The sequence below is a fragment of the Dipodomys merriami genome, unplaced genomic scaffold (assembly GCF_024711535.1).
Source record: "Dipodomys merriami isolate MVZ:Mamm:240054 unplaced genomic scaffold, mDipMer1.0.p SCAF_3, whole genome shotgun sequence".
Classification (NCBI taxonomy): Eukaryota; Metazoa; Chordata; class Mammalia; order Rodentia; family Heteromyidae; genus Dipodomys; species Dipodomys merriami.
Window position 1 is genome coordinate 2,623,178 of NW_027204492.1, and position 26,464 is coordinate 2,649,641.

At 35.8% G+C, this 26,464-nt stretch overlaps 1 protein-coding gene across 2 annotated transcripts in view; it reads left to right on the plus strand.

Moving 5' to 3' along the window:
• The window catches only part of Gabra3 (gamma-aminobutyric acid type A receptor subunit alpha3), a 170,970-nt gene that overhangs the window by 54,873 nt on the left and 89,633 nt on the right, over positions 1-26,464 (plus strand). For both annotated transcript variants that reach the window (XM_070039556.1, XM_070039557.1), the window contains exon 2: positions 22,879-23,044. In XM_070039556.1, coding sequence (XP_069895657.1) covers positions 22,905-23,044 — 140 coding nt within the window. In that variant the 5' untranslated portion in view covers positions 22,879-22,904. The remainder of the gene's footprint in view (positions 1-22,878; positions 23,045-26,464) is intronic.

The following is a 26,464-nucleotide window of genomic DNA, read 5'->3' on the forward strand; positions in this document are numbered from 1 at the left end:
ACATCTGAGAGAAAACATGCATCATTTGTCTCTCGGGCATTACAACTTCACTAAAAATAATTTTTTCAGGTCCTTCCATTTCTTTGCAAATGATGCAATGTCATTCTTCCTAATGCATGAGTAAAATTCCACTGTGAATAAATACTGTATTTTCTTGATCCATTCCATGGTTTCTCATCACTGTGGTCAGTTTCTGGGACACATGGTTTTGCTTTTCACTCTCAGAAAACATTTTGAAGTTCAATGATTGTATATTTGAAGTTCAATCAATGTTTATTTTCCTATTGTCATTTGCTTTCGCCTCCAACTCTTTGTTTCTGTAAGTCTATTCTTTATTTTAATTGTGAAAATACCATACAGAGGGGTTACAATTACATGGGCAAGGTAATGAGTACATTTCTAATCAAGCATTGTTGCCTCCTCCTTTGTTTCCCCTTCCCATCCTTTCCCATCTCCCCCCCCCGACTCTTCCCCCATCCCCTCTGCAGCAAAAGTTGTAAAGTTCGTTTTCGACATAATGTCTTGTACATCTCATTGTTGCAATGGGTCCACCTGTATCCCTATTTAAATAATTTGTTTTTTTTCCCCTTCCCCTCCACAAATTATACCAACATCAAATACAGTGAAACAGGGGTTATACTGTGGGGGAGGGACATACAAAGCAAAAAATAAATCATCTTATAAATATGTTAGAAACAATCACAAGAAAGAAAAAAAACATTTTTTTATTGTGAAAATACCATACAGAGGGGTTACAATTACATGGGTAAGATAATGAGTACATTTCTTATCAAGCATTGTAGCCTCTTCCTTTGTTTCCCCTTCCCATCCTTTCCCATCTCCCTCTACCCCCCTACAACCCCCCCCCCCAAATTTGAATCCTTATCTTGGGGTTGATTTCACCTAACATCATCTTATCTGACCGTTTCTGCTTGTCTCAGACATATACTAGTTATTGCAAATAGGGGAAACCATGGGACCTATGTTTCTTTGGGCCTGGCTTACTTCACTTAATATAATTTTTTCCAAGTCTTTCCATTTCCTAACAAATGGGACAATGTCATTCTTTCTGATGGAGGCATAGAATTCCATTGTGTATATATTCCACATTTTCTTGATCCATTCATCTACTGAGGGGCATCTGGGTTGGTTCCATATCTTAGCTATGGTAAATTCTTATCTCTTGCAGCATCCATTTAAATCATCTTTCTCTTTTTGATGGTTTGGCATGCTTCCCTGCCAAGGCACCACATTTGCCACAGGTTTTAAAGCGTGAGCCATTAGTTTTAAGTCATATTGAGATTGGTCACGTCCTCAGCAGCCTTGATGACTATTCACGTGACATAGTTTTCCTGATCTATGCTATCGTGTTTTCTTTTACATTATTATGTTCTGCTGCTGGACTAAAACCACTTCTATCTAGGTTTTCTGTGTGTGGAAGTCATACAACAAAGATACTTCAGTAAGCAGGTCACTTATACCATCTCCTTTTGCCTTAAATTGGAATTAAACTTATTCACTATGTGTTTTTATTCCTGTGTTTCAATGTTCTTTAATACTAAGAATGAAGTATTATAAGTTAAATGGTAAGCTTGTGTGCTAAACTTGCTTACTCTTGTCACTATTCTGATAGCTTTCACGTACAACTATCTAGTGCTTCATCAATATGCATCATAGCATTATTTATTTAACTCACAGAATTAATTACTGCAATGCATTTGTTTCCCACAAAAATACATTGCTTTCAGTATTTTTAATCATATGCAATACTTACCTGAAAATTCACCACTCTCTTTAGGTCAATAACATGACTATGACATGTTGCATAGTTGAATGAGTTTTTGCTATTGGTGATAACATCATAGATTCTTCCCTTCTCCTTGGCTGGGCACTTATTTATCATTGTCACTTTAATATGCACCCTGTCTGAGTGCTTTGGGATATTTATATCTTTTCATATACAAAGCTTGTCAACTTATGCACTGTGGACATCTAATCATTTGTGCTCAGGGTAATCTAAAATAGGTAAAGGAATAATATGTATTAGTACCTGATTATTACACACCATTGTTTTATGCGTTTCTGTGGAGAAACTCAGTAATATTTACTCAACTACTGTGGTTATCTTATATAGACAATACACCATGACTAAATGGGGACTCATATAGATTTTATGATCTTATACTATAGTTGTTCTCTTCAAAAAATGTTTTGGGTTCAAGTCCGTTCTCTGTTTTTACCTATATTGTACTGTTGGGCAAATCCCTCAATTTCCTTGAGTGAAAATTTATGTTTCAGAGGTTTTTTTGAGATATTATATATTTTCCATCTTAAAATAGTTTCAAAAATGTTATTTTAACTATATAACATTCAGACATTTCAATGAAGCTTATTTAATTAGCCAGTCTCTGCTCTCTCTTTCTTTCTTTGTCTCTGTCTTTCTTTCCAAGGAAGTACTGGAGTTTAAGCTCAGATACTTGAACTTGCCAGGTAGAAACTCCATTGTTTGAGCCACACATCTTTTTTTTTTTTGGTTGGTCATGGGGCTTAAGCTCTGGGCCTGGGCACTGTCCCTCAGCTCTTCAGCTCAAGGCCAGCACTCTACCACTTGAGCCACAGCACCACTTCTGGTTTTCTGGTGGTTAATTGGAGATAAGAGTCTTATGGACTTTCCTGCCTCGGCTGGCTTTGAACTGTGATCCTCAGATCTCAGCCTCCTGAGTAGCTAGGATTACAGGTGTGAGCCACTGCACACGGCTTGAGCCACACATCTTAACTTGCACTTTTAAATTAAGTTAAAGTTTTCTAAAACATTATCATATTGTTATAATTATCCCTAACATGAATTTTTGTGTCTAATTCTTTTCTTTAATATTTTCCTCATTCCTGAGTCAGAGCATGCATGTCTACAGGCTTTTCATTCACAATAGCAGGTTGTTTTGAGCATCATTGTATACATGTATGTACTCATCACTAGCTATAAGGAATCTTTCCTTGTCCTGCCTCCAACAGAGTTGTTCAGCCTTTTAAAATATGGATTTGTTGTTTTGATTGGTAGAGTAATTCCTAATTGCTTAAATTACATTTCTTCAATGTTGACACTAAGTTTAAAAATAAGTGGATTAATATATGCCACAATCTGAAAAAACTAAGCATTAAATATACAAGGCATTTTTTCTTGATTTTAATTTTTAACCTGACATTCAAAAATGTATAGAATTATCATATAGATATGTATTATTTATAATTATTATAACTGAGCACTTCTAATTTCAGTCTTTACCCACTGGAAGTAATCACTATCTTGAATCCTTTAAAAAAATTCTTATTGTGAAAATACTGTACATGTTAGTTACATGAGCAAGATAATGAGTACATTTCTTATCAAGCATTGTTGCCTCCTCCTTTGTTTTTCCCCTACCATCCCTTCCCTCCCACCTCCTCAGCTACACCTCCCACCACCACCCCTCGCATAAATTGTAAAGTTCGTTTTTCGACATATTGTCTTGTACATCTCATTTTGCAATGGGTCAATCCTTATTTAAACAATTTTTTTCCCTCCCCAAATTATACCAATATCAAATACAGTGAAAACAGGGGTTATGCTGTGGGGGAGGGACATACAAAGCAACAAAAAAAATCTCATGGTACCTTATAAATACATTAGAAACAATAGCAAGGAAGAAAAATCACTTGTGTCCCTATCTTGGGGTTCATTTCCCTTATTTGCAATAACTAGTATATGTCTGGGACAATCAAAAAAGGTCAGATAAGATGATGTTAAGTGAAACTGAATTCTTATTAAATACCTTTGTAAAATGTATAATCAAATGCACTGTAGGTTCACTGTGGACTTTATGTGCATGGAATCATATTGTTTTCCTTTGTGTTTTGCTTCTTAACATTAGATTTGTGAAATATGACTAAGCAGTTGCACATAATTTTAGTTAATTTGATTTGATTATTGTATAGTTTTTTTCCAGAACTAGAATTTGATCTCAGGGCTTCATAATTGCTAGGCAGGCATGCTACTATTTCAGTCACACATCTAGCTCTCAGTCTTGTATAGTATTCAAACTTGTAAGCACAACACAACTTATGCATTCTATTATAAGATGGACAGTCAAGCTGTATATGGTCACCTTCAGAAACAATGTTTCAATGAGTATTCTTTCACAATTGGTCTTCTGTATTTTTCCCATGATTTCTGGAAGGTATGTCTAGCTGTGTAAATAGTGGATTATAGATTCATGTATCTATTTTATAATCCAGTGCCAAACTATTCTCCAAAGAGAGATTGGACATTTTATACTAGCAACAGTGTAGGAACCTCATGATGTTGCATATCCTTGCCAAACATGACCTTTCGAGTCTAAACATTTTGCCCATCAATCATTATGTAGTGACACTTTTGGAATTCTAATTTTCATTCCTATGGTTATTAACAAAGTAAGCCTTTTTATGTGTTTTATGGCAACTTTGAACTCTTCTGTCAAGGACTTTTGCAAGTCTTTTATCCAGTTTTTGTGGTGCTGGGAATGGAATCCAGAGTCTTGCCCATGGTAGGCAAATATGACCACTGAGCTCTACTACAAGTCTTTTTTAAAAAATCAATCTTTCTTTTAGATTTTCATCCTTTTCCTGTGGTATTGTAGGAATTCAACATGTATCCTGGATAACATTTCTTTAGCTGAGGAAATATGTAGTAACTTGTCAAAGACCTAGCATTCTGTTTTTCTTCTTTATTCTTTCTTGTGTTATTTGAAGAACAGGGTTCTGAAATTTAATGCACTGTGTCTTGACAGTTGCTATTTTTATGGTTAGAACTTTGTTTATACCTAAGGAATTCTTTTGTACTCCAAGTATAGGTTCACTTGTGTTACATAGAATTTATCATGTTGCCTTTCTACTTAGATTTGACTAATCTGTAATAAAATTTTATGTTATATGTAAGATTTCACTTAAAAATAACCAATTTTCCTACCAGCATTTATTGAAAATTTTCTATTTGCCAGATAACTTTTTAGTGCTTCCTCAACCATAAATCCAATGTCTACATACACTTGTATCTGTTTCTGAACACTATTTTACAGTCTCTGTCTCTCCTGGCGCCAGTAAGTATCTTTATGCTCTAATTGCAACTTATTTTTTTTTAATTTATTGTAAATGTGATGAATGGGGTGGGGGGTTACAGTTACATAAGTAAGGTAATGAGTACATTTCTTTTTAAGCAAAGTTAGTTTTCTTTCTATTTCTGACAAAATGCCATGGAGTTTCAATGGAGAGTACATTGAATCATTTGGGGGTAATATAAACATTTTCATAATATTTTTTCTGTATATGATCATGGGCTGTCTTTCCACTTATGTGCATTTATTTGTGTTCTCATCAATGTGTTTAATCAAAGTTTCATAGATTTTAGTATAGAGGTCTTTCACCTAGGTGAATTTTTACTTAGGTTTGTTGTTGTTGCTTTAGTGAATGAGATTCTCTTGGTTTCCTTTTAGTGTATAATAGTTCTGTAGTATTATATGATTGTGCTGCTGAGTTTGTATTCTACAACTTTACTGAATTCATTTATAGCTTTAAGTCTTCTGGTGTAGTCTTTAGGATTTTCTATATGTAAAGATCATGTTGTTAGCTAGTGTAGACAATTTTATTCCTTTCTTTTCTGTTTGGATGTCTTTGTATTGCCTAGTTGCTTTAAGTAGGACTTCCAGTCTGTGTTGAAATGAAATGATGAATGTGGTTATTCTTGTCTTGTCCTTGATCTTAAAGAAAACACTTTCAATGTTTTGTCCTTAAGAATGTTATTCACTATAGATTTGTCATATATGGCCTTTTGCATGGAAGAATATTCCCCTGTATTCAGTCTGTTGAGTTTTTGTCCATAGCAGGGTGTTCAATTTTGTCAAATATTTTTTCTACATGCATTGAGATGCTCATGTGATTTTTACTTTCCTTTTTTGTTGTACCACATTTATTGTGTTGCATTATGTTGAAGAAGCCTTGCATCTCAGGGATAAAAGGCACTCACTCAATCATGGAGAATGGCCCCTTTAATGTTTGAACTTGTTTTGTCAAAGTTTGTTGAAGATTTTTTACATCTATGTTCACTGGTGATATATAAATATATAGCCTGTGATTTTTCTTTTCTTATACTGTCCATAGTAGCTTTAATATCAACCCAATACAAAAACAATCATTAGCTTCATAAAAAAGACAAAATATACTAGAGAGCCAAAACAATTTTGAACAAAAGAACAAAGCTGGAAGCAACAAACTACTTGATTATACAACATTTTAAAGCAATTGTGCTATCATGATACTAGCATCAAACAGACATGCTAATCAATAGAACAGGATAGAAAACAGAACACAAACCCACATGTTTATAGCCAGTTAACTTTATTGGCAAAGGTGACGTCTTACTTAGCTTTTCATTTCTATGAGAAAATTTCCGATATAAACAACTCATAAAAGGAGAAAATATTTATTTTGGCTCATGGATATTTTGTCCATGGTCAGCTAACTTCATTACTACATGCTTGAAATGAGACTGAAACATCACAGTGAAGAGAGAGTGGTAGGAAAAAGAGAAAGAGAGAGATCAAGAGATAGAGACAGACAGACACAGACTCTGACACAGAGAGAAGAAAATTATGAATCTATCAGTGGACTAATCAAGCAGTTTAGTCACAACTTTTTATGATTAAATCACATCTCAAACATTAGATCCACCAGCTGCGTACCAAGCCCTCAATATATGAGCCTTGAGGGGAACTTTTATATTCAAACCATAAGTGCCAAGAACATACAATGGGGAAATGACAATCCACTTCCTAAGTGAGTAGGAAAATTTGGGTATCACAAACAGAATTCTTACATCACACCATGTTTAAAAAACAACTGAAAATGAATTGAAGTTTTAAAAATTACACCCCAGATTCTAAAAGTGCTAAAGGAAATGTGTGGAAAACCTTAAGACATTGCTATGGGAAATGGATGGTTAGATATGACCCACAAAGCACAAGCAGTACAAACAAACTAGAACAATGAGGTTACATCTGGTAAGGTGTTAATATCTAAAATACACAAGGACCTCAAACAAGTCCAAAGTGAGAAAATAAATGATCCAATTAAAAAGTAGACAAAAGACTCAAACAGACCTTTCTCAAAGGAAAATTGTCAGCAGATAATAAAGAAAACTCACCACTACTATTCAGCAGAGAAATGCCAATCAAAATAGCAATGAAGTATCTTATATCTATTAAATGGGCTTCTATGATAATGACAAAATATAACAAGTGTCATGAGGGCTTGGAGAAATAAACTGTAGTACATTGCTGTTGGAAATATACTGCTGTTATTGAAAACTGTATGGAAGCGCCTAAAAAACCCTCAAAACTAGAATTACCACATAAATCTCATTTCTGAGTATGTATACCCCAAGTAACTAAAATTAATATGCTCTTTTATGTTCATTGCAACATTATTCATAATAACTAAACTCTGAAAGTGTCCATCATTGAACAAACTGGACGAATAGCTAAAGAGAAAGTGGTAAATACACACAACAGAATATCAGGCCACCTTTAAAAACCAGTAATGCTGCCATCTGAGATATGGATACACCTGGAAGACACAGAAACATAAATGCCACATGATTTCACTTACATGTGGAATCTAAAAAATCTCAATTCACAGAAATAGAAAGCTGAATGACAGAAACTACAATGATGCAGGGAGGGAAGAAAGGGGAATGAATGATCAAAGGATACATATTCAGGGGGAATTCCTTTTATGTATTACACAGGAGAGTGGTAATAGAAACAGTGCATTATATTTTGCAAGATAAAATTTGGCCAATGTATAAACATTAAAATGATAGGTAAGTAAAATGATAGATATGTTTATTCACCTGTTTTTATCATTACACATGGTCTACATCTATCAGTCCATCACATTGTACTGCATAAACAAATACAATTATGATTCTTGTGACTGATCAAGATGCATTGTACTTATAAATGGACAAGTTACATTGAAATCCTTTTGTACAATGATTTTGAAGATAAAGAATAATAATGTTAATCCAAAATAACATAAAATAAAATGTTGTTAATGAAACTCAAAAGCTCAAACTTGCTATCTTGTAGAAAATGACTTCTTTATTCTTTTTTTGAGATTTAAAGAAACCATTCTTGACCCTTTGCATCTCCACATGAATTCCATAAATAACCTGTTTTATCAATCAATGAAAAATGAATTTATCAATATTAACATGCTTATAATACTGTGGTTAAAGTTGAAGATGAACATTTGAACTGAGCCTTTAGTTCATTTATATATAAGCATTTTTGCTGATATACTTGTGTTGGAAATTATCAAGTTGTTTTAATGATTTCTGTTTAGGCCACCTACTTTATTCTTTACTTTATCCTTTCTTTGGATTGCTATTATTTATCAGTTATTTTTCTTGTCTTTTAGCACAGAAGTTATACAATGTTCTTCTATTTCTGTTTAGCACATTATACAGTTTTCAAGTCCTTTTATTTCCAGAATTTGTTAGATTTTTTAAAAAAAGATTGTAGCTGGCCTTTGTTTATAACGTTCTGTAATTCTGCTAATATTTTAATTTTTTATGGATGTCATAACCTTTTATGCTCTTCATATGATGAAGTCAGTGTTTGGTGGGTGGGATTTGCTTTATACTCCATTGTCTCTTTTATTTCTGCTTCATTGTAGCTAGATTCCTGTATTTGGTTATCTTTGTCCAAGAACTAATCAATGCCTCTGCAAACTTATTTGTGCAGGTTCTGCAAAGTCACATATGAAGGTGCCATCTTCCAGACATGATTTCTGTGCTCTTGAATGTCACGTGGGGCACGGCTTGTAGCTAAATCTATAACTTGAGATTTCTTGAACCAAAAAAATGGGATTGTATACAAGAGATAAAAGAGAGGAAGAGAAAGTGGTAGGGAGAGTAGGAAGGAGGGAGAAAGGGGGGGGGGGAGATCTGTTTGTAGTTTGAAATTCTTTTTTTGTTTTTTGTCGGTCATGTGGCCTGAACTCTGGGCCTGGGTGCTGTCCCTCAGCTCTTCAGCTCAAGGCTAGTGCTCTACCACTTGAGCCACAGCGCCACTTCTGGCTTTTTCTGTTTATGTGGTGCTCAGAAATTGAACCCAGGGCCTCATACGTGTGAGGCAAGCACTCTACCACTGAACCACCTTCCCAGCCCCACAATCTACTTCTTATTCCCTAGCTTATTTTTATTTGAATGGAATTAAATTTGTAGATTTGGAGAGAACTGACATCCTACCAATTCTGACTCTGACTGATAAGTAATCTCTCATTCTTGCTCTCCATTATTCTTTAATTTCTCTCAGCAGTTTCTTAGAGTTCAGAGGTCTTTTAATCTTTGTCAGATTTATTTCTAAGTACTGCATATTCTTTTTTAGTTAGTTTGGTTTTTTTTGGGGGGGTCCGGTCATGGGGCCTGAACTCTGAGCCTGGGCGCTGTCCCTCAGCTCTTCAGCTCAAGGCTAGCGCTCTGTCACTTAAGCCACAGCGCCACTTCCGGCTTTTTTCTTTTTGCTTATGTGGTGCTGAGGAATCGAACCCAGGGTCTCAGGCATGCAAGGCAAGCACTCTACCACTGAGCCACCTTCCCAGCCCCTGAAGTTTGAAATTCTTTAGGTTGATCTTTCATCATTTCTCTATTGTTTTGATGGCAAATTTCCTCCAGTCTTATGGTGAAAAGAAATACAGGCTTAATTCGGATTCATTGATAAGTTAAAATGATAGCATTTGGGAACATTTGTGTGCATGCATGTGTGTGTGTTGTCACAGTACCTACTGTTGGAAAATTCTAGACTCTGCCCTCTGCTCATCTTTCCCTATAAGACTGTTAAAACCACAGCTTGGTTTTATAACTTGATTTTTCTCTCTTTTTATTTCCTGTACACTTTCATTTTCCTGTTTAGTATTTTTCTGTGTTATTTTTCCAACTGTCTTATTTAATTGTAAAGGGACTAAATAACGTTAGCTGTTTATATGGGTTTGGCGTCATGTTCCCATAAAATAAAGTTTTACTTTATATTTTAATTGCCTTAGTCTTTCATGTCTGAAATGAAGTAATATTATTTAGAGAACAAATGTCAACTTCTGTTTATTGTTATATATGAATTTGCCTTTATTTTTGTTAAATGAATCTACTATATGGTGAGTTATGTTACTGTACCTTGAAAATGAGATTTCTTTCATTTATTTTTATTTATAAATTTCTATTTTACTTATTTTCAGTAGTGTTATTAAGGGAAACACTTATGAGTTGCTGCAAATAATTGGGATAAATAACAATATCAACTATTCCTGTACAGGTTTCAAAAAATAGTAAATCATGGAGTGCATTATATCAGAGAATAAATACATGTATTTCTGTTAGTGTAACCCCTAGTTTTCTAAGCGATAGTACATATGAAATACTGAATTTTCCTTCTCTTGTAAATCTTTAGGTCTATAAATGTTCCTTTAGAGGGTAGAACATATTTTGTGTTCGGATTTTTGCATCCTCAATCCTGATGTATATAATAAAATTCCCTTTTAGACACTAGTATATTTCTTTTTATCCATTATCTTTGACAACCAAAACCTCTGGCCCACCCTTTCCTACTGTAATCTATCTCTTTTAATGGGAATTTGAAAGGATATAATATTTTGAATTGATTAATTTGATCCTTGAATTTAAAGGTATTTATATAGAAGTCCACAAAACAGATAGATAGAAATGAACAGAGGTGTAATATAGCTAGAATGGTATCATGAAATTAAAAGACTTTCAGTAGAAGTTTGTGATCAGTGCTATGAAAAGAAAAGACAAAAGAAAAAGAACAGGGCATACTAAAGAACAAGATCAAGAACAACAGATCAATGTTTAACTCATTGTTCTCTAAAGCATTACTATATTACTGGTGATCACTGATATAGTAGCACTGGTGAAATGACCAGAGAAGAAGGCAATATATAGCTGATGAAATAATGAATAGAAAGTGATTGTGGTGGAGTAAATGATTACAAATCATTTTTTACATTGCCACAGGACAGATGTCTTAAAGTGACTTCCACAGAAGCAACCTATGGGATTATGATTCATGTGAAGGTAGTTTTTTAGGATGTGTTCCCAGGAAATAAGCAAGAGTGTTGGGACAGAAAGTGAAGGAGACCAAGGAAGAGTGATGCATCAAGCAACATACCATGGAAACTGAAAGCAGTATTTATATCCTTTGCTGCCAATTCTAATTAAAGGCTTCCCTATGTTGGGTATTCAGATTCTCAGCGATTTGTAATTACTTTTTTCTTTTTTGCCTTGCTAAGGGTGGAAGTCAGGGCCATATGCACGTATTCTATCACTGAACTACATCCCCAGTGCAGGTAGCCTTGATTCTTCAGGTGCTCAGGCAAAAGTTATAGCAGTAGGGTGGAACTGGAGATGATTCTGCTAAGTGAAATAAACCAGACTCTTGAAGACAAATATGGCATGCATCCTCTCAGATGGAGGCTCCACAATTTTTTTTTAAAAAAAATTATAAACATCAAAAGGAGACTAATTTAAGGACAACCAATGAAGATGTAGGGAGCAAGAAAGGGTGTTGGGACTGAAGATATTAGAAGTACATATCATAAAAGTATCATAATGCATATTATTTTGTACAATCAAGAAGAAATGTAAAAAATTTCCTTCATCAAGGTAATGGCAGCCCTAAGACAAAGAGTTGCAGAGGTGGTCTTTAGGTAGGAGAGCATCAGGAACCCTGAGTGTATGCAGCTTACAGTGGAGTCCAGGAAGATATGGGTGAATGATTCTTAGTGTCTGTTAGCATCTTGGATTTTTTCTTGCAAATGGATATAAGGCGACTTGAATGACAGAGATTACAGCACTGATGAGGAACTGCGAAGTGGGTTTGTCCATGACAAATCAAAAGAATATTGAAATTGTCTGTACATGTGTGAAAAGGGAACAAGGCAACTTGATGAGACTGGTTTGAGAATGGAAAGGCGGAGGAGGGAGAATGGTAGAAGGGTGAGTCTGATCAAGAAGCATTGTACACATCAATAGGCTTCTTAAAATGAAATTCCTTGTACAACTAAAAAGATCATTTGTGGTGTTGGCGTTGGAGACCAGGAATTTGGTTTGCTACTGATTTGGACAGTTGTGGGATTTTCTTTAAAGCCTTCATTAGTCTAAGAGAACAGACAGTTTTTGTTAACTGATCCCAGAAAGGCTTTCTAGGTGAATATACTAGAAGGTCATTTATGCAAAATGCTGGTAAAAGAGTAGCTTAAGTGATTTACTATTGGATCCAGCCTTGAAATGAAACAATGCTATGTAAACCCAAGAGATTTTGAGACAATGGTAGAATCAATAGAGTGCAACAGTAATTTCAAAGAAGAAGTAGAGGAGGAATAAGAGTTTAAAACCTGAAAAAATAACAGAATAAAGATATAAATTAGAGAGATTGTAGTGTAAGTTTTGCGAAAGAGCTTGTATAAAATACAGGGCGTGGCTATCTATGGGCGTAGTTTGCTAAAATAGAATTGAAGAGAAGGGAAATAAGAGCGGTACATGTAGAAGAACTTTGCAAGACTTATGCCAATGGTTAAACAGGGAAAAGTGGGAGCTGAACCCTGGTTTGAATCAGGCCTCAGAGGTGACATAGATGTTGCAGTAAGATTAATTAGGGCAGAGGATGATAAAGGTAGGTGGCATGACTTGGCTGAGATGGAGGTTGAAGGCAAGGAACATTTGATTTTGTGCAATGAAGAATTGAATACGATGCCACAGTTTGCACTGGCGAATGTCTTAAAAGGGAAAGATGTCTTGGAAATATAAGTCTGAGAAGATAAGAATGGTCAGAATCTGGTTTACGAAAGCGTGCTCAAGATTATAGCAGCTTTCTCCTGAGGTGAGGCATGGTGGTTCAAGTAGCTTGTGGCAAGAAAGATGAGACATGCTCATAATCATGATATGTTCTTAAGTGCACAGGTAAGCAGATAGTTTCAATATAGGATATGGTGAGGAACAAAATCAGTGCATGTATGTAGATTGGATAATAGTGTGTTTGAATGTGAGAGATAAGTCTTGGTCTACTGTTTTCTCTCTTTATTGATTTCTGGTTTGTTCACTGCTTTATGTCAGCATATCATGAATGGTACCTGGTATGCAAGATGGTACCTTGTAAATTTTGAATGATTGAGTACAAATAATAGTTTCAGTGGCTTGCCAGTAAATATGTTTGATTAATATTGCCAAAGGTTATGTCAAGCAGAATGTCTAATTTTGTATGTAAATTAGATTATTTAATCTCATAATGTACTTTACAATAGTATTGTAAGTATCAACAGTTTACAGATTATAATGTTGACTCACACAACACATCCAATGTCCAATTTCTGCCTGTTATAGCAAGGATTGGAACTAAGATGTTACTAACTCCAAAGATGTTGAAATATGATCGTGCTTTGAGGCAAGGGGGAATTACATAGCCTTTGATGAAACTTTGATAATCAGCCTAGGCAAAGAAATGGCCCTTTGCTTTGTAGTGTCTGGGAAGCAATACTTGGGATGCCTTTGTTCAAGAAAAGTTCTGACAGATACATTGCCATCTTGGGAGAATTTGTGGCATAATATCCACTGATACCTGCTGCTTTCTAGGTACTGAGATGAAGAAGTTTCGGGAATTCCTACTGAAAAATTGACTGTATTAATGTCTTGTGTATAGTAGGGACTCAAATGTTCTGATAAATTGAATTTGTATTGGTACACATTTTGGCAATAAGTCTTCAGCTAAATATTTTATATGTCATCTTATTTCATCTTATTTTATGTGCTAGCCCTGGGGCTTGAACTCAAGCCCCAAGTTCTGTCTCTGAGCATCTTTTGCTCAAGGCTAGCACTCTCAAACTTGAGCTACAGTGCCAGTTCCAGCTTTTTGTTGGCTAATTGGAGGTAAGAGTCTCATGAATTTTCCTGCCTGGATTGGCTTTGAACTGTGATCTTCAGATCACATGTTCCTGAGTAGCTTGTATTATAGGTATGAACTAGCACAGCACCTGCCCTCTTATTTCATCTTTGTTATCCTAATACTATTATCTGCTCATTGAAGAAGGAGACCTTTAATGCCTAACACAGCTAATGTCTAGTAGAGACTGTTAGCTTTTTCTTCTGGCAGGTGCCAAAATTTGTCCTTTCCCCTGTGTTTTATAGCATATCAATTCACTTAGGAATGTGTCTTTGTTAGGCTAGCATTCATTTGTCTGTTTGCATTATTTCCCAGGCCCTCTTCTAGGCAACAGACACACAGATTTTCTCACATATCTGTTAGCTCTCCACTCACAGATTCAATAAGCACAGATTGCAAATATTTTTAAAAAATCATAGCTGTGCTGAATATGTGCTGACATTTTCTGTTATTATTTTGTCAACAATCTAATAAAGCAATTCTTTGTGTGGCATTTACATTCTATTTTGTATTGTGAGTAACCTAGAGATGATTTAAAGTATAAAGGAAGATTTGTGTAGAGTCTGTACAAATACAACATTATTTTATAAGGAACTTGAACGTCACAGATTGTTGTATCCATGGGAGTTCCTGGAATACACCTCTCCCTGCCATGGATACTCAGGTATATCTCTAAATTAATCAAATCCAAGATCTGATTTAACAACTGATTTAAGTCTGTTTTAATGACTTAAAACTTCACTCTGGTTTGCCTATGGAGAAAATGTTCCTTATCAGAACAAGGGGTAAGGCTGAAAGATCACTTAGGGGCTTTTACAATAATCTTGATATGTGAGGGTAAACCAGATTGCATCAGAGGAAGTGATGACCAGTGGTTTTCCTCTGGATATGTTTCCCTCTGAATAGAATATCTATGGATTTGCTGAGTGGTTAGTCATGGATAACATGAGACTACTCCCAACAGGTAGAAGTGAGGGATTACTGTTACTGGATATGGGAGAGATTTTAGGAGTAGTATTCACAATAGTCAAGCTATAGAAACAGTTCAGGTTCCCTACAACTGATGAGCGGAGGACCAAGGATATGTGTGTGTGTGTGTGTGTGTGTGTGTGTGTGTGTGTGTGTGTGTGTGTGTGTGTGTGTGTGTGTGTGTGTGTGTGTGTGTAAATATCAGAACTTTTGGTTTGAACATATGGGTTATATTCTGTTCTGCAAGATAACTGCAGGTATAGATTTTAGGAGAGATGGGGAATGGAAACATTAATTGGCAAATCATCAACTTTATAGCTATTTTCTCTATTTTCCATCCTGTTCATTGTCTCAAGTAAGGTAAATGAATAGTGCAGCTATTCACTAATTTGACTATGTAGTCATGTATTTTCAGAATTGGAGTACATGGCATGATACTGTGTTCATTTATCACCTGTAACCCATTTCAACACCATCATTGTTTGAGCCAGAACAAAGGTCGTCTTCTCTTGTTTCACAGCTAATCTGCTCTTACCACAAGCTGTTGTGCCATGGCTGGTAATAGGCCAGAAGACATCAATATTCTTTCATGCTCTACACTTATATGAGCACATACTATGTGTGTCTACATTTTCAGTGTACTTTGTTTTCTTTAAAAGCTATTGTTTGATTTTACTCTCTTCTGGTGCATTATAATTTTTATTATATCCTTTTGCTGTAATTTGCATTTTATTCACCATAGATGTATGCATTATATTTGTGTGTTCATGTGTCTGCTATATCTGTATGTTTATATACCATTGGTTATTTATTATTAGTATTATACATTTAGTATAGTCATTATTACCCAAAGTCTATCAATTTTTCACTATGACCATTTTGTTCTTTAACTCAGCTTTCTATTTCAGTGAAAACAAGCTCTGACTAGGTCTGTCTACTCAAGGGCTATCATTTTCTGCTATTGCATTATGGTAATTGACTCTGTAAACCATATCACTCTTTCACAGTATCACTGTTATCACAAAACACAAATTTGCTCTGATGTCATAGTTAAGGATAAATATACAAAGTACATGTTTACTTCAAAGCACAGGTAGATCTAGCTGGTCATATTTGAGGCACCTACTTCCATGGTCATAATGTTCACTTTATACATTATGATTAACTGAAAAGCCACTAAGTTTGTCATAATAAATATTTTGGGTGACCTTGGGAAAATATTTCATTGTATAAATATACCACATTTTCTTTAGCCATTTACCCACTGGAGGGCATCTGGATCAAGTTCATATTTTGGATAATGGTGGTGACAATGTACCTTCCCACCAACAATATACAAGGTTTCCCTGTTCTCTGAATCCTTTCCAACACTATTTTGTCTGTTTGTTTTTGTCTATTTGGTAATTGTCATCCTAAGAAGGATGAGTGGATATCTAATTTTTGTTTCCATTTGCACTTCTCTGATGTTTAGTAAAACTGAGCATTTTCACATATTTTGGACATTTATATGTCTTCTTTTGCGAAGTAACTTTTTAGTTATTTATCTTATTTCTTAATTGGTTTATTTTGGGACTTTTTGTGCTCAGCGTTTTTAGCTCCTTGTATTTGTTATTTAGATGGAATCACATGTGCCTCTTTTCAATCTTGTCTGTATCGACCAGGTCTTAGTGGATATGTACCAAATTCCTTCCTTTTTGTTCTGGTGATTTTTGCACTCAAGTATCATTATGAGTTTCTTCTTTTTACTTTTCTTTATGTAGCTGTATGAAGCAGTTGTCATTCAGCAGAGTACTTTATGAATACAGTGCCTCATGATCAATGTCACCCTTTTAATATTCTCATCGCTCCCAACCCTTCCCTCATGTTTCTTAATTTTAGGTTATCTATTGAATTTTTCCCATTTATGAAAGCAATTTATGTATACACTACATCTTGATCTGTGTCATCCCTTCAACATCCTCCTCCACTTCCCCCCACTCCTTCCCTTATATTTCTCAGTTCTGTGGCATGTGCAATGCAGTGTTGCCTACAAGTTTCTGACATATACGATGATCCAGTGGTTTTATTTCATAAATGCCTTCTCATGTGCAACTATAATGACATTTGATAACAAGATACTATAAGCATTAGAAGGTTCACAATATGTCAAATTTCTCCTATTCTATGGATGATGCTTGTCTTCTAGTGAACAGTGGATACTTCAATGTGTATTTTAGTTTTTATTTTATATAATAATGTCTTCTTATGCATCCTAGTTTTCTCCTTCCAAATTATGGACATTTATTTCTGATCATTTTTGTCTATTCCTGTTTTGATGATTTGCTATTTCTTTCACATAGCTTAAGCATAGTTACAAATATCACACTTGAACATGATCTATGGATTTCTTTGCTCTGTAGCATGGCCATCTTTTTATATTTTTTAAATAAGTTTTTTTATTTTGAAAATACTGTACAGAGGGGTTACAATCACATGAGCAAGGTAATGAGTACTTTTCTTATCAAGCATTGTAGCCTCCTCCTTTGTTTTTCCCCTACCATCCCTTCCCTCCCACATCCTCAGCTACACTCCCCCCCCACTTCCTCCACCCCCAGCCTAAATTGTAAAGTTTTTTTTTTTTGACAAAGCATCTTGTTGCAATGGCTCAACCTATATCCCTATTTAAACAATTTGTTTTTTTCCTTCCCTTCCACAAATTATACCAACATCAAATACAGTAAAAACAGGAGTTATACAGTGGGGGAGGGACATACAAAGCAACAAAAAAAATCACATGGTACCTTATAAATACATTAGAACAATAGCAAGAAAGAAAAAAAAACCACTGTGTCCTTATCTTGGGGTACATTTCTCTTAACATCATCTTATCTGACCTTTTCTGCTTGTCTCAGATATATTCTAGTTATTGCAAATAAGGGAAACCATGGGACCTATGTTTCTTTGGGCTTGGCTTACTTCACTTAATATAATTTTTTCCAAGTCTTTCCATTTCCTAAAAAATGGGGCAATATCATTCTTTATGATGGAGGCATAATAATTCCATTGTGTATATATACCACATTTTCTTGATCCATTCATCTATTGAGGGGCATCTGGGTTAGTTCCATATCTTAGCTATGGTAAATAATGCTGCAATAAACATAGTTGTGCTGGTAGCTTTAATATGGTCTTGTCTGTGATCATTTGGGTAAATGCCCAAAAGTGGGATTGCTAGGTCATAGGGGAGCTCTATGTGGAGTCTTTTGAGGAACCTCCATACTACTTTCGAAAGTGGTTGAACAAGTTTACACTCCCACCAACAATGAAGTAAGGTTCCCTTCTGTCCACATCCCCTCCAGCATCTGTTGTTATTAGAGTTCTTGATTAAAGCCATTCTAACTGGAGTGAGGTGGTATCTCAATGTTGTTTTTATTTTTTATTTTTTAAATTTAATTTTATTTTATTTGTGAACATACTGTACAGAGGAGTTACAATTACGTGGCCAGGATAATGCGTACATTTCTTACCAAGCATTGCAGCCTCCTCCTTTGTTTACCCTTCACATCCCTTCCCAGCCTCCCCCCTCCCCCCAATCCCAATCCTTCTCCTTCTCTCCCCTTCCCTCCTCCCTTCCCCCCCCCCCCCCCCGCACCGACGTTGTAAAGCTAGTTTTGGACATGACAACTTGTACTTCTCATTGTTGCAACAGGTCCACCTGTATCCTTAAACAACTGGTTTTTCCCCATCTCCTCCACAAGTTATACTGACATCAAATATAGTGAAAGCAGGGGTTATACTGTGGGGGAGGGATATACAAAGCAACAAAGAGATAATCTTATAAATGCCTTAGAAACACATGCATGTGGGAGGGGGTAGGCTGGGAAGGGATGTGAAGGGTAAACAAAGGAGGAGGCTGCAATGCTTGGTAAGAAATGTATGCATTATCCTGCCCATGTAATTGTAACTCCTCTGTACAGTATGTTCACAAATAAAATAAAATTAAATTTATAAAAAAAAAAGAAACACATGCATGAAAGAAAAAAACATTAAAATACACATCTAAGGGTTCATTTTCCTGACATCACATTATCTGACCTTTTCCGCTTGACTCATACATATACTAGATATTACAAATAAGGGAAACCATGGGACCTATGTTTCTTTGGGCCTGGCTTAATTCACTTAATATAATTTTTTCCAAGTTTTTCCATTTCCTAACAAGTGGGGGCAATGTCATTCTTTCTGATGGAGGCATAGAATTCCATTGTGTATATATACCACATTTTCTTGATCCATTCATCTACTGAGGGGCATCTGGGTTGGTTCCAGATCTTAGCTATGGTAAATAATGCTGCAATAAACATAGTTGTGCTGGTAGCTTTAGTGTGGTCTTGTTTGTAAACATTTGGGTAAATGCCCAAAAGTGGGATTGTTGGGTCATAGGGGAGTTCTATGTGAAGTCTTTTGAGGAACCTCCATACTGCTTTCCAAAGTGGTTGAACAAGTTTACATTCCCACCAACAGTGAAGTAAGATTCCTTTCTGTCCACATCCCCTCCAGCATCTGTTGTTGTTAGAATTCTTGATTTTTGCCGTTCTAACTGGAGTGAGGTGATATCTCAATGTTGTTTTGATTTGCGTTTCTTTTATGGCTAGGGATGTTGAACATTTCTTCATGTGTCTATTGGCTATCCTTCTTTCTTCTTCAGAGAAGTTTCTCTTTAAGTCTTTCGCCCACTTATTTATTGGGCAGTTGTTTCTTTCAGGATTTCTTGTTGGGGGGTTTAATTTTTTGAGTTCCAAGTATATTTTAGATATGAGACCCTTGTCCGTTGTATGGCTAGTAAAGATCTTCTCCCAATCCGTGGGTTTTCTATTGATCTTGCTAGCTATGTCATTTGCCCTGCAGAAGGTCTGCAACTTCATGCAATCCCATTTGTCCAACCTTTCTTTGATTTGTTGTGTTTCCGGGTCTCAATTCAGAAAATTTCGGCCTGAGCCAAGGAGACCTAGGGTTTCTCCTATTCCATCCTGTAATGTTTTTAGAGTGTCTGCTTTGAGTTCAAGGTGTCTGATCCATTTGGAGTTGATTCTGGTGCAGGGTGATATATAAGGATCTAGCTTAAGTTTTCTACATGTAGTTAACCAATTTTGCCAGCACCATTTACTGAAGAGGTTGTCTTTCTTCCATTCTATTGTTTTAGCTCCCTTATCGAAGATTAGATGGCTATAGGTCTGTAGGTTCATTTCTGGGTTTTCAATTCTATTCCATTGGTCCTGAGGTCTGTTCTTAGGCCAATACCAAGCTGTTTTGATTACTATGGCTTTATAGTAGAGTTTGAAGTTTGGTATTGATATTCCTCCAGCAGTGTTCTTTCCGTTGAGGAGCGTTTTTGCTATTCGGGGTCTTTTATTGTTCCATATGAATTTTTGGATTGCCTCTTCTATTTCCTTGAAGAATGAGGTTGGAATTTTGATAGGTATTGCGTTGAATTTGTAGATAGCCTTGGGAAGCATTGCCATTTTCATGATGTTAATCTTTCCAATCCAGGAGCATGGAAGGTTTTGCCATTTTTTAAGTTCTGTGTTGATTTCCTTTTTTAAGATTTTAAAGTTTTCATCATAGAGGTCCTTCACTTCTTTAGTTAAGTTAATTCCTAGGCATTTTATTTTTTGTGGGGCTATTACAAATGAATTTCTTTTATGGCTAGGGAGGTTGAGCATTCCTGCATGTGTCTATTGGCCATCCTTCTTTCCTCTTCAGAGAAGTTTCTCTTTAAGTCTTTAGCCCACTTATTTATTGGACAGTTGTTTCTTTGAGGATTTGTTGTTGGGGGATTTAATTTTTTGCGTTCCAGGTATATTTTAGATATGAGACCCTTGAAACCCTTGTGTGGCTAGTGAAGATCTTCTTCCAGTCCGTGGGCTTTCTATTGATCTTGCTAGCTATGTCCTTTGCCATGCAGAAGCTCTGCAACTTCTAGCATGGCCATCTTTTTCACTCAGAATTGTCACTCATGCAGTCATGTTTACTGAGCATGTATCATATCTATATTGTACATTTATTTCTACAGTTTGGACTTAATATCCTTTCTTGGTGGTGCTAGGGCTTCAGTGCAGAGCCTCACGCTTGGTAAGCAGGCACTCTACAACTTGAGGCATACCTCCAGCCCATTAGTTTTTACTTTAGTTGTTTTCTGATAGGCTCTCATGTGGTTTCCTCATGTCAACTTTGGGCCATTATCCTTTTACCTACACCTAACACATTGCTGGGGTTAGAAGTGTGTGTGATCATACCCAGCTTATCCGTTAAGAAAATGTCTAACATTTTTCCCTGTGATGTTCTCAAACTCTACTCCTCCTATTTCTACTTCCAAAGTAACTAAGATTACAGACATGACCCACACTGGAGTTTTATATTATGTGCCAAGTTCCTCTGTTACTATGGAGTACCCATGAATTCATATGTAGAGAATTAATCTTTTCCACTCCAGCATAAAACATTAAGGACTGTAAAAGCACTGTGGATAAAGAGCATATATCATGTTTACTGCCCATTACTTATATTCAGAGTTCTCTGACTATATGCTGTATTTTCTTATTTGGTATGGCTTTCTGACCTTTACCATCGTTGTCAATTCCTATAAAATACCTAACAGCTCCTGTATAGCTCATGAATCAAGAATGTGGTACTACATATATTAGGTAAACTCTGAGACTTTTCTGATTTTGTGAAACAAAACCTGTGGAATATGGGAAATTTCCCTGTGTGATGTGGACATCTCATGGTGTCAGAAGTCCATCTTCCCTAGTGTCATAGTGTTTTCATACATGCATGCCAGGTTCTTGAAGAAAGCCTATAATAGAATCTAGGAACTACTTTATGAGAACAGGATTCCTTTAGAAGGAATTTTCTTTTTAATATTTTCATCAATCAGAATAGTTTCTCAGACTGTATATACTTTACATTTTGCTCCCACATAAGTTTTCCTTTAAAAAGTTTTATATCTATGAGTCCCTCTAAAATTTAACCTACTGATAGATTGAAAAAGAATATCAGTTGGCTGGAGTCAGATTCAAAGAAGTTACAAAATGTAGAGGTAGGAAGGACATATATCTTCATTGGTTGTTTTTTTTTTTTCACCCCATGACTTGGGTAACTTGATTGGTTGTTTTGTTCACCCTGTGACTTGGGTGAATCTGTAGCATTTTAGAGTTTATAAAACAGCCCAGCATATAGGTAATACCCAATCACTAATTTTAATATTGGTATAATTTGCTGACAGGATATTCCCTGCCAGGAGTTTAGCCTTGGATTTTTTCTTTATGTTTGGACTCCTGTCTAAAGGAGGTGAATTTGTTCTTGAGTATTTCTTCATGGGGAAACATTGTATTCTTCATAACCCATACTGTCTTATTCATTATTTTCTAACCCTCAGAAAATAGTCCATATACTCATGTATTTTGCTCTCATGATGAGAAACAATCCCCAAAATTCTATAAAGAGACTCCAGGTCTAGAAATTTCTATCAGTTCATCAAGGCTAACTACTAAAGATCTAACAAAGAGTTTAGGGGGAAAACACATAAAAAGACATTGAGCAACCATTTTAAGATCTGATATAACAGGAAGTAACAGGTTTAAAGGAGTTGCACAAGTTATGTGCTCTTACAGACTGTGCACCTTTTCTTGCTGCAGTCTTCCAAATGGATACATGATGGTAGTGAATTTTGGTGGCATTGATAAGCTGGGAAAAGGGGGCTTTCAATTAATAACAGTGATTACATAGTAAAGAAGTTAAATAGTTGACTAAATACAGTTGACTAAAATATTTTTTACCTCTTCCTCTTCTCTCCATTTGTTTTTTACCCCTTTGTCCTTCCCCTTTTCCTCTACTGTGTATCTCACAGGTCTTTCAAAGAGGGTGCCTAAGAAGATGATAATCACACAAATGTTTCGCTTCTACACAATCAGACTGGGACTTCTCTTCCTGATTAATTTTCTTCCTGGAACTGCAGGCCAGGGAGAATCAAGACGTCAAGAACCCGGGGACTTTGTAAAGCAAGACATTGGCGGGTAAGAAGACTTCATCCATGGGTCTAACTGGTACTGTGATAAATGCCTCATACAAGAATTTAAGATTGTTTTGCCCAGAGGAACCAGAGAACTCTGGTCTCTGATATTTACATATTATATTGTCATCAGGGGAAAAAAACCATCCCTTCAGATTCTCCAAGTGAAAGAAAATCTCAAAATTCTTGGGCAACTTCTTAGCCTATGCTTGACTTTCTCTCTATGATATTTTCATAGCAAGTCTTGCCGGCCTATGGCAATCAATTTTATATCCAATCTCTTTACATCTCCAACCTGTCCATTCTTGTTGGCTCTGGATCATTAGTATTTAAATATAATTGAGAACTTATTATCTGGAACTTAAATGTATTCCCTTGACTTTATTTTCCTTACTTCTTGGAGGAATGGTCTTCTATATTGTCTGTACTTGCCTCTCATCCATTTCTATACCTACTGTGGCTCAGTTTCAACCCTGTGATTCTAAGGCTACTTCTGTGGCCAAGATAGCCAACATTAGTCTCTGCTAAAATAAACAATTGCCTGTCCCTTTTTTAGTAGCACATAAGAACATTCAATGTCACTGGGTTCTCCCTTACCTTTCTTATTTTATTAGTCCTAAGGCTTGAAGTCAGGGCCTAGGCACTGTCCCTGAGCTCTTCAGCTCAAGGCTAGCACTTTACCACTTTGAGGCACAGCTCCACTTCTGGTTTTCTGGTGGTTTATTGGAGGTAAGACTCTCATGGACTTTCCTGCTCCAGCTGGCTTTGGACCCCAATCCTCAGATCTCAGCCTCCTGAGTAGCTAAGATTACAGGCATGAATCACTAGAGCCTGGCCTCAGCTTGATTTTATAATCGTTCATATAGTGAAATACACATATGATATATGTATATACTGTATGTCTCTCTTTGACCTCAAAGGAATGCTTCCTAAATACGTGGATTAGATTCTCTAAGAAGAGCATGACACAAAGATTCCTGAGCAGATTACTTCATTATAATGAAATAAGGGCAGCAAAATAAGGAAACAGGGAAAGTAAAGCAAAGGAAACATTTTACTTGGGGTAAAGTCACGGTTTCATCCCACAGGGAAATAGCAAGCTTAAATAGCCCGAGAGAATAGTCCTACCTGGAAACAAGGAACCCAGGCTTTGTATGTATCTCAGTTTCTGCTGGCCTTCTTGAAGCTACAGATTCAAGATGGTTTCCCTGGGCCAGTAAAGAAGATCTACTTTATATTTCTTTAAATTCCTGCCACCAAGCCTGGTGTTCCTCAGCATTCTAAAACTTCTTTTAAACAAAGGTCTTAGCTCATCTAGGGAATCAAATTGCTAGAATCGAAACCCTGGGCTTAGAATATTTCAGTATTATACATGATATTATATTTCTTGGGAGTGTCTTTTTTGTTTAGATTTGGTTATTGTCTCATATCCCTAGAAGCATGTATCATGAAGCAAAATAAAATGGTTTGTTCTGATATTACAACTTGAACTTAGGGCCTTGTGCTCACAGCTCATGTTCTACTAATTGAGGCACACCTTCAGTTTCAGCATTTTGCTGGTTAATTGGAGATAAGAGTCTCATGAGATCTCATGCCTGGGATGGCTTTGAGCTGTGATCCTCAGATCTCAGCCTATTGAGTAAACTAGGACTATAGGCATGAGCCACCAGCACTAATTTCAAGCAGAATTTATTCTGAATTATAAAAATACTCAATGTCCTAACTCCATTTTTTATCAGTATTTTTACAATTATATCCAAGATTGAGGTCTTCAGAACTAGACGCGTAGATTATTAGAATCTTGGCATATGCATCCCTTTTTGTTCTTTCTCCCACTGGAGAAAAATCAAACCAATTTTATGTTATTAATTCCTCATGTATCTGATTTCATGGGTCATGATAGATATGCCAAATAAGCTAGCACTTTTAAATAAATGAACCTTCATTCAAGGATTGCAGCTTTTTTATTTTAACTGTGAAAATAAAGTTTTCTAAAAATACATTTATTTTCTTATAATTCTAAATGAGTATTTTGAACAGAATAGACCTTTCTCTTGATGCTTTTTGACTCAGAAAGAACATTCATTGTATTTATTTTACATCTGCTCTTTTATTTTTATCTCCATCCTCAGTGTTAGTTGTCACCTTTCCTGTTTACATTGTTTTTATTTTACATCCTGTTAGTGCTTAGAAAAACAGATAGATGAGCATTTTAGCAATTATGTTAAGAAGGAAGCCAAGAAAATCCTGCCTGCAAAAGCAGAGTGAACTATCTGGTTTTAGTACAAGGGCATAATGACTGCATACTTCTCAAATTAGAAACATTTTCTTCCAAGTTTTATAATTCATGCTTTGGAGCAATGAGATTACTAAAAAATTGGCTCAGAATGTGAGGATTGCCACTCTATTTGTATTTACTTGAAAATTAAGGGACAAATTTGACTAAAATTTATAGTGTAGGATAGGGATTTACTGGCTCTGAGGATAGTGGCTAGCAGTCTGTATTTTATGAAATGCTGTGGATGATCTAACGTAAAGGTCTTTGGTCAGTACTTTGGAGACACAATATAGTTAGAAATAAGAGGCACTGGAACTTTAGAAGGATATACCTAGAAAAACCCACAGACAAGAACTCTGAGCTCTCATTTTGTACTTGTGAAGAAACTAAGGCCCAGAAGGCAAACTGATTTTCTTTTAACTTCCATTTCCTTCATTTCTCTTTTCTTTCCATTTTCCCCTACATTCTTCTGTTATACTAAAAGAAAGGATTTGGATCAGAAAATTAATAGCAGAGCTAGGTCTACAGTACCATTCTTTGATTTCTTGTCTTGTATTCTTGAGGAAATTCTACATTTCTTCCATTTCTGTTTCTCTGTCCTTTTTTGTTATCAAAAATACAAACTATATATGTGAATAGTACTTAAATCCAACTATTATGAAACTGTATTTTTCTGGATGCAAATGACTAGAGCGCAGCAATTTTCTAATGGATTGACACGTAAATGTCAAAGTGCCAAGTAAGTGCCAAATGAATCTTTTACCAAGGTTCTGCCATTTGTTGCATCAGTAGGATTCTAAAATATTAGAAATCCTACGTTTCAATTAAGTTGGTAATTTAAGAAGAGATTCGCCATGAAGATATGGTGTAGGTATAGGAGAATCTCAAGAAATAGAGCAAAAACCTAAGGCAAGCATGTTTTTGTACAAGATGTTCAGACCTTTAGGGGAGGAAATTTTATATGTTGAGATTTCAGGAATTACATGCCTAGACTTTCCTCTGAGTTTCAGCCAAGGTGGCCATCGTCAAGTTAAGGATAGATGTCATGGGAGTCCTGTGAATATAATTCACGCATTTCAGTCTTTTAAGAAAACACAGGATGGAGAACAGTAGAGAATGTATATAGAAGAGCAAATGAAACATTTA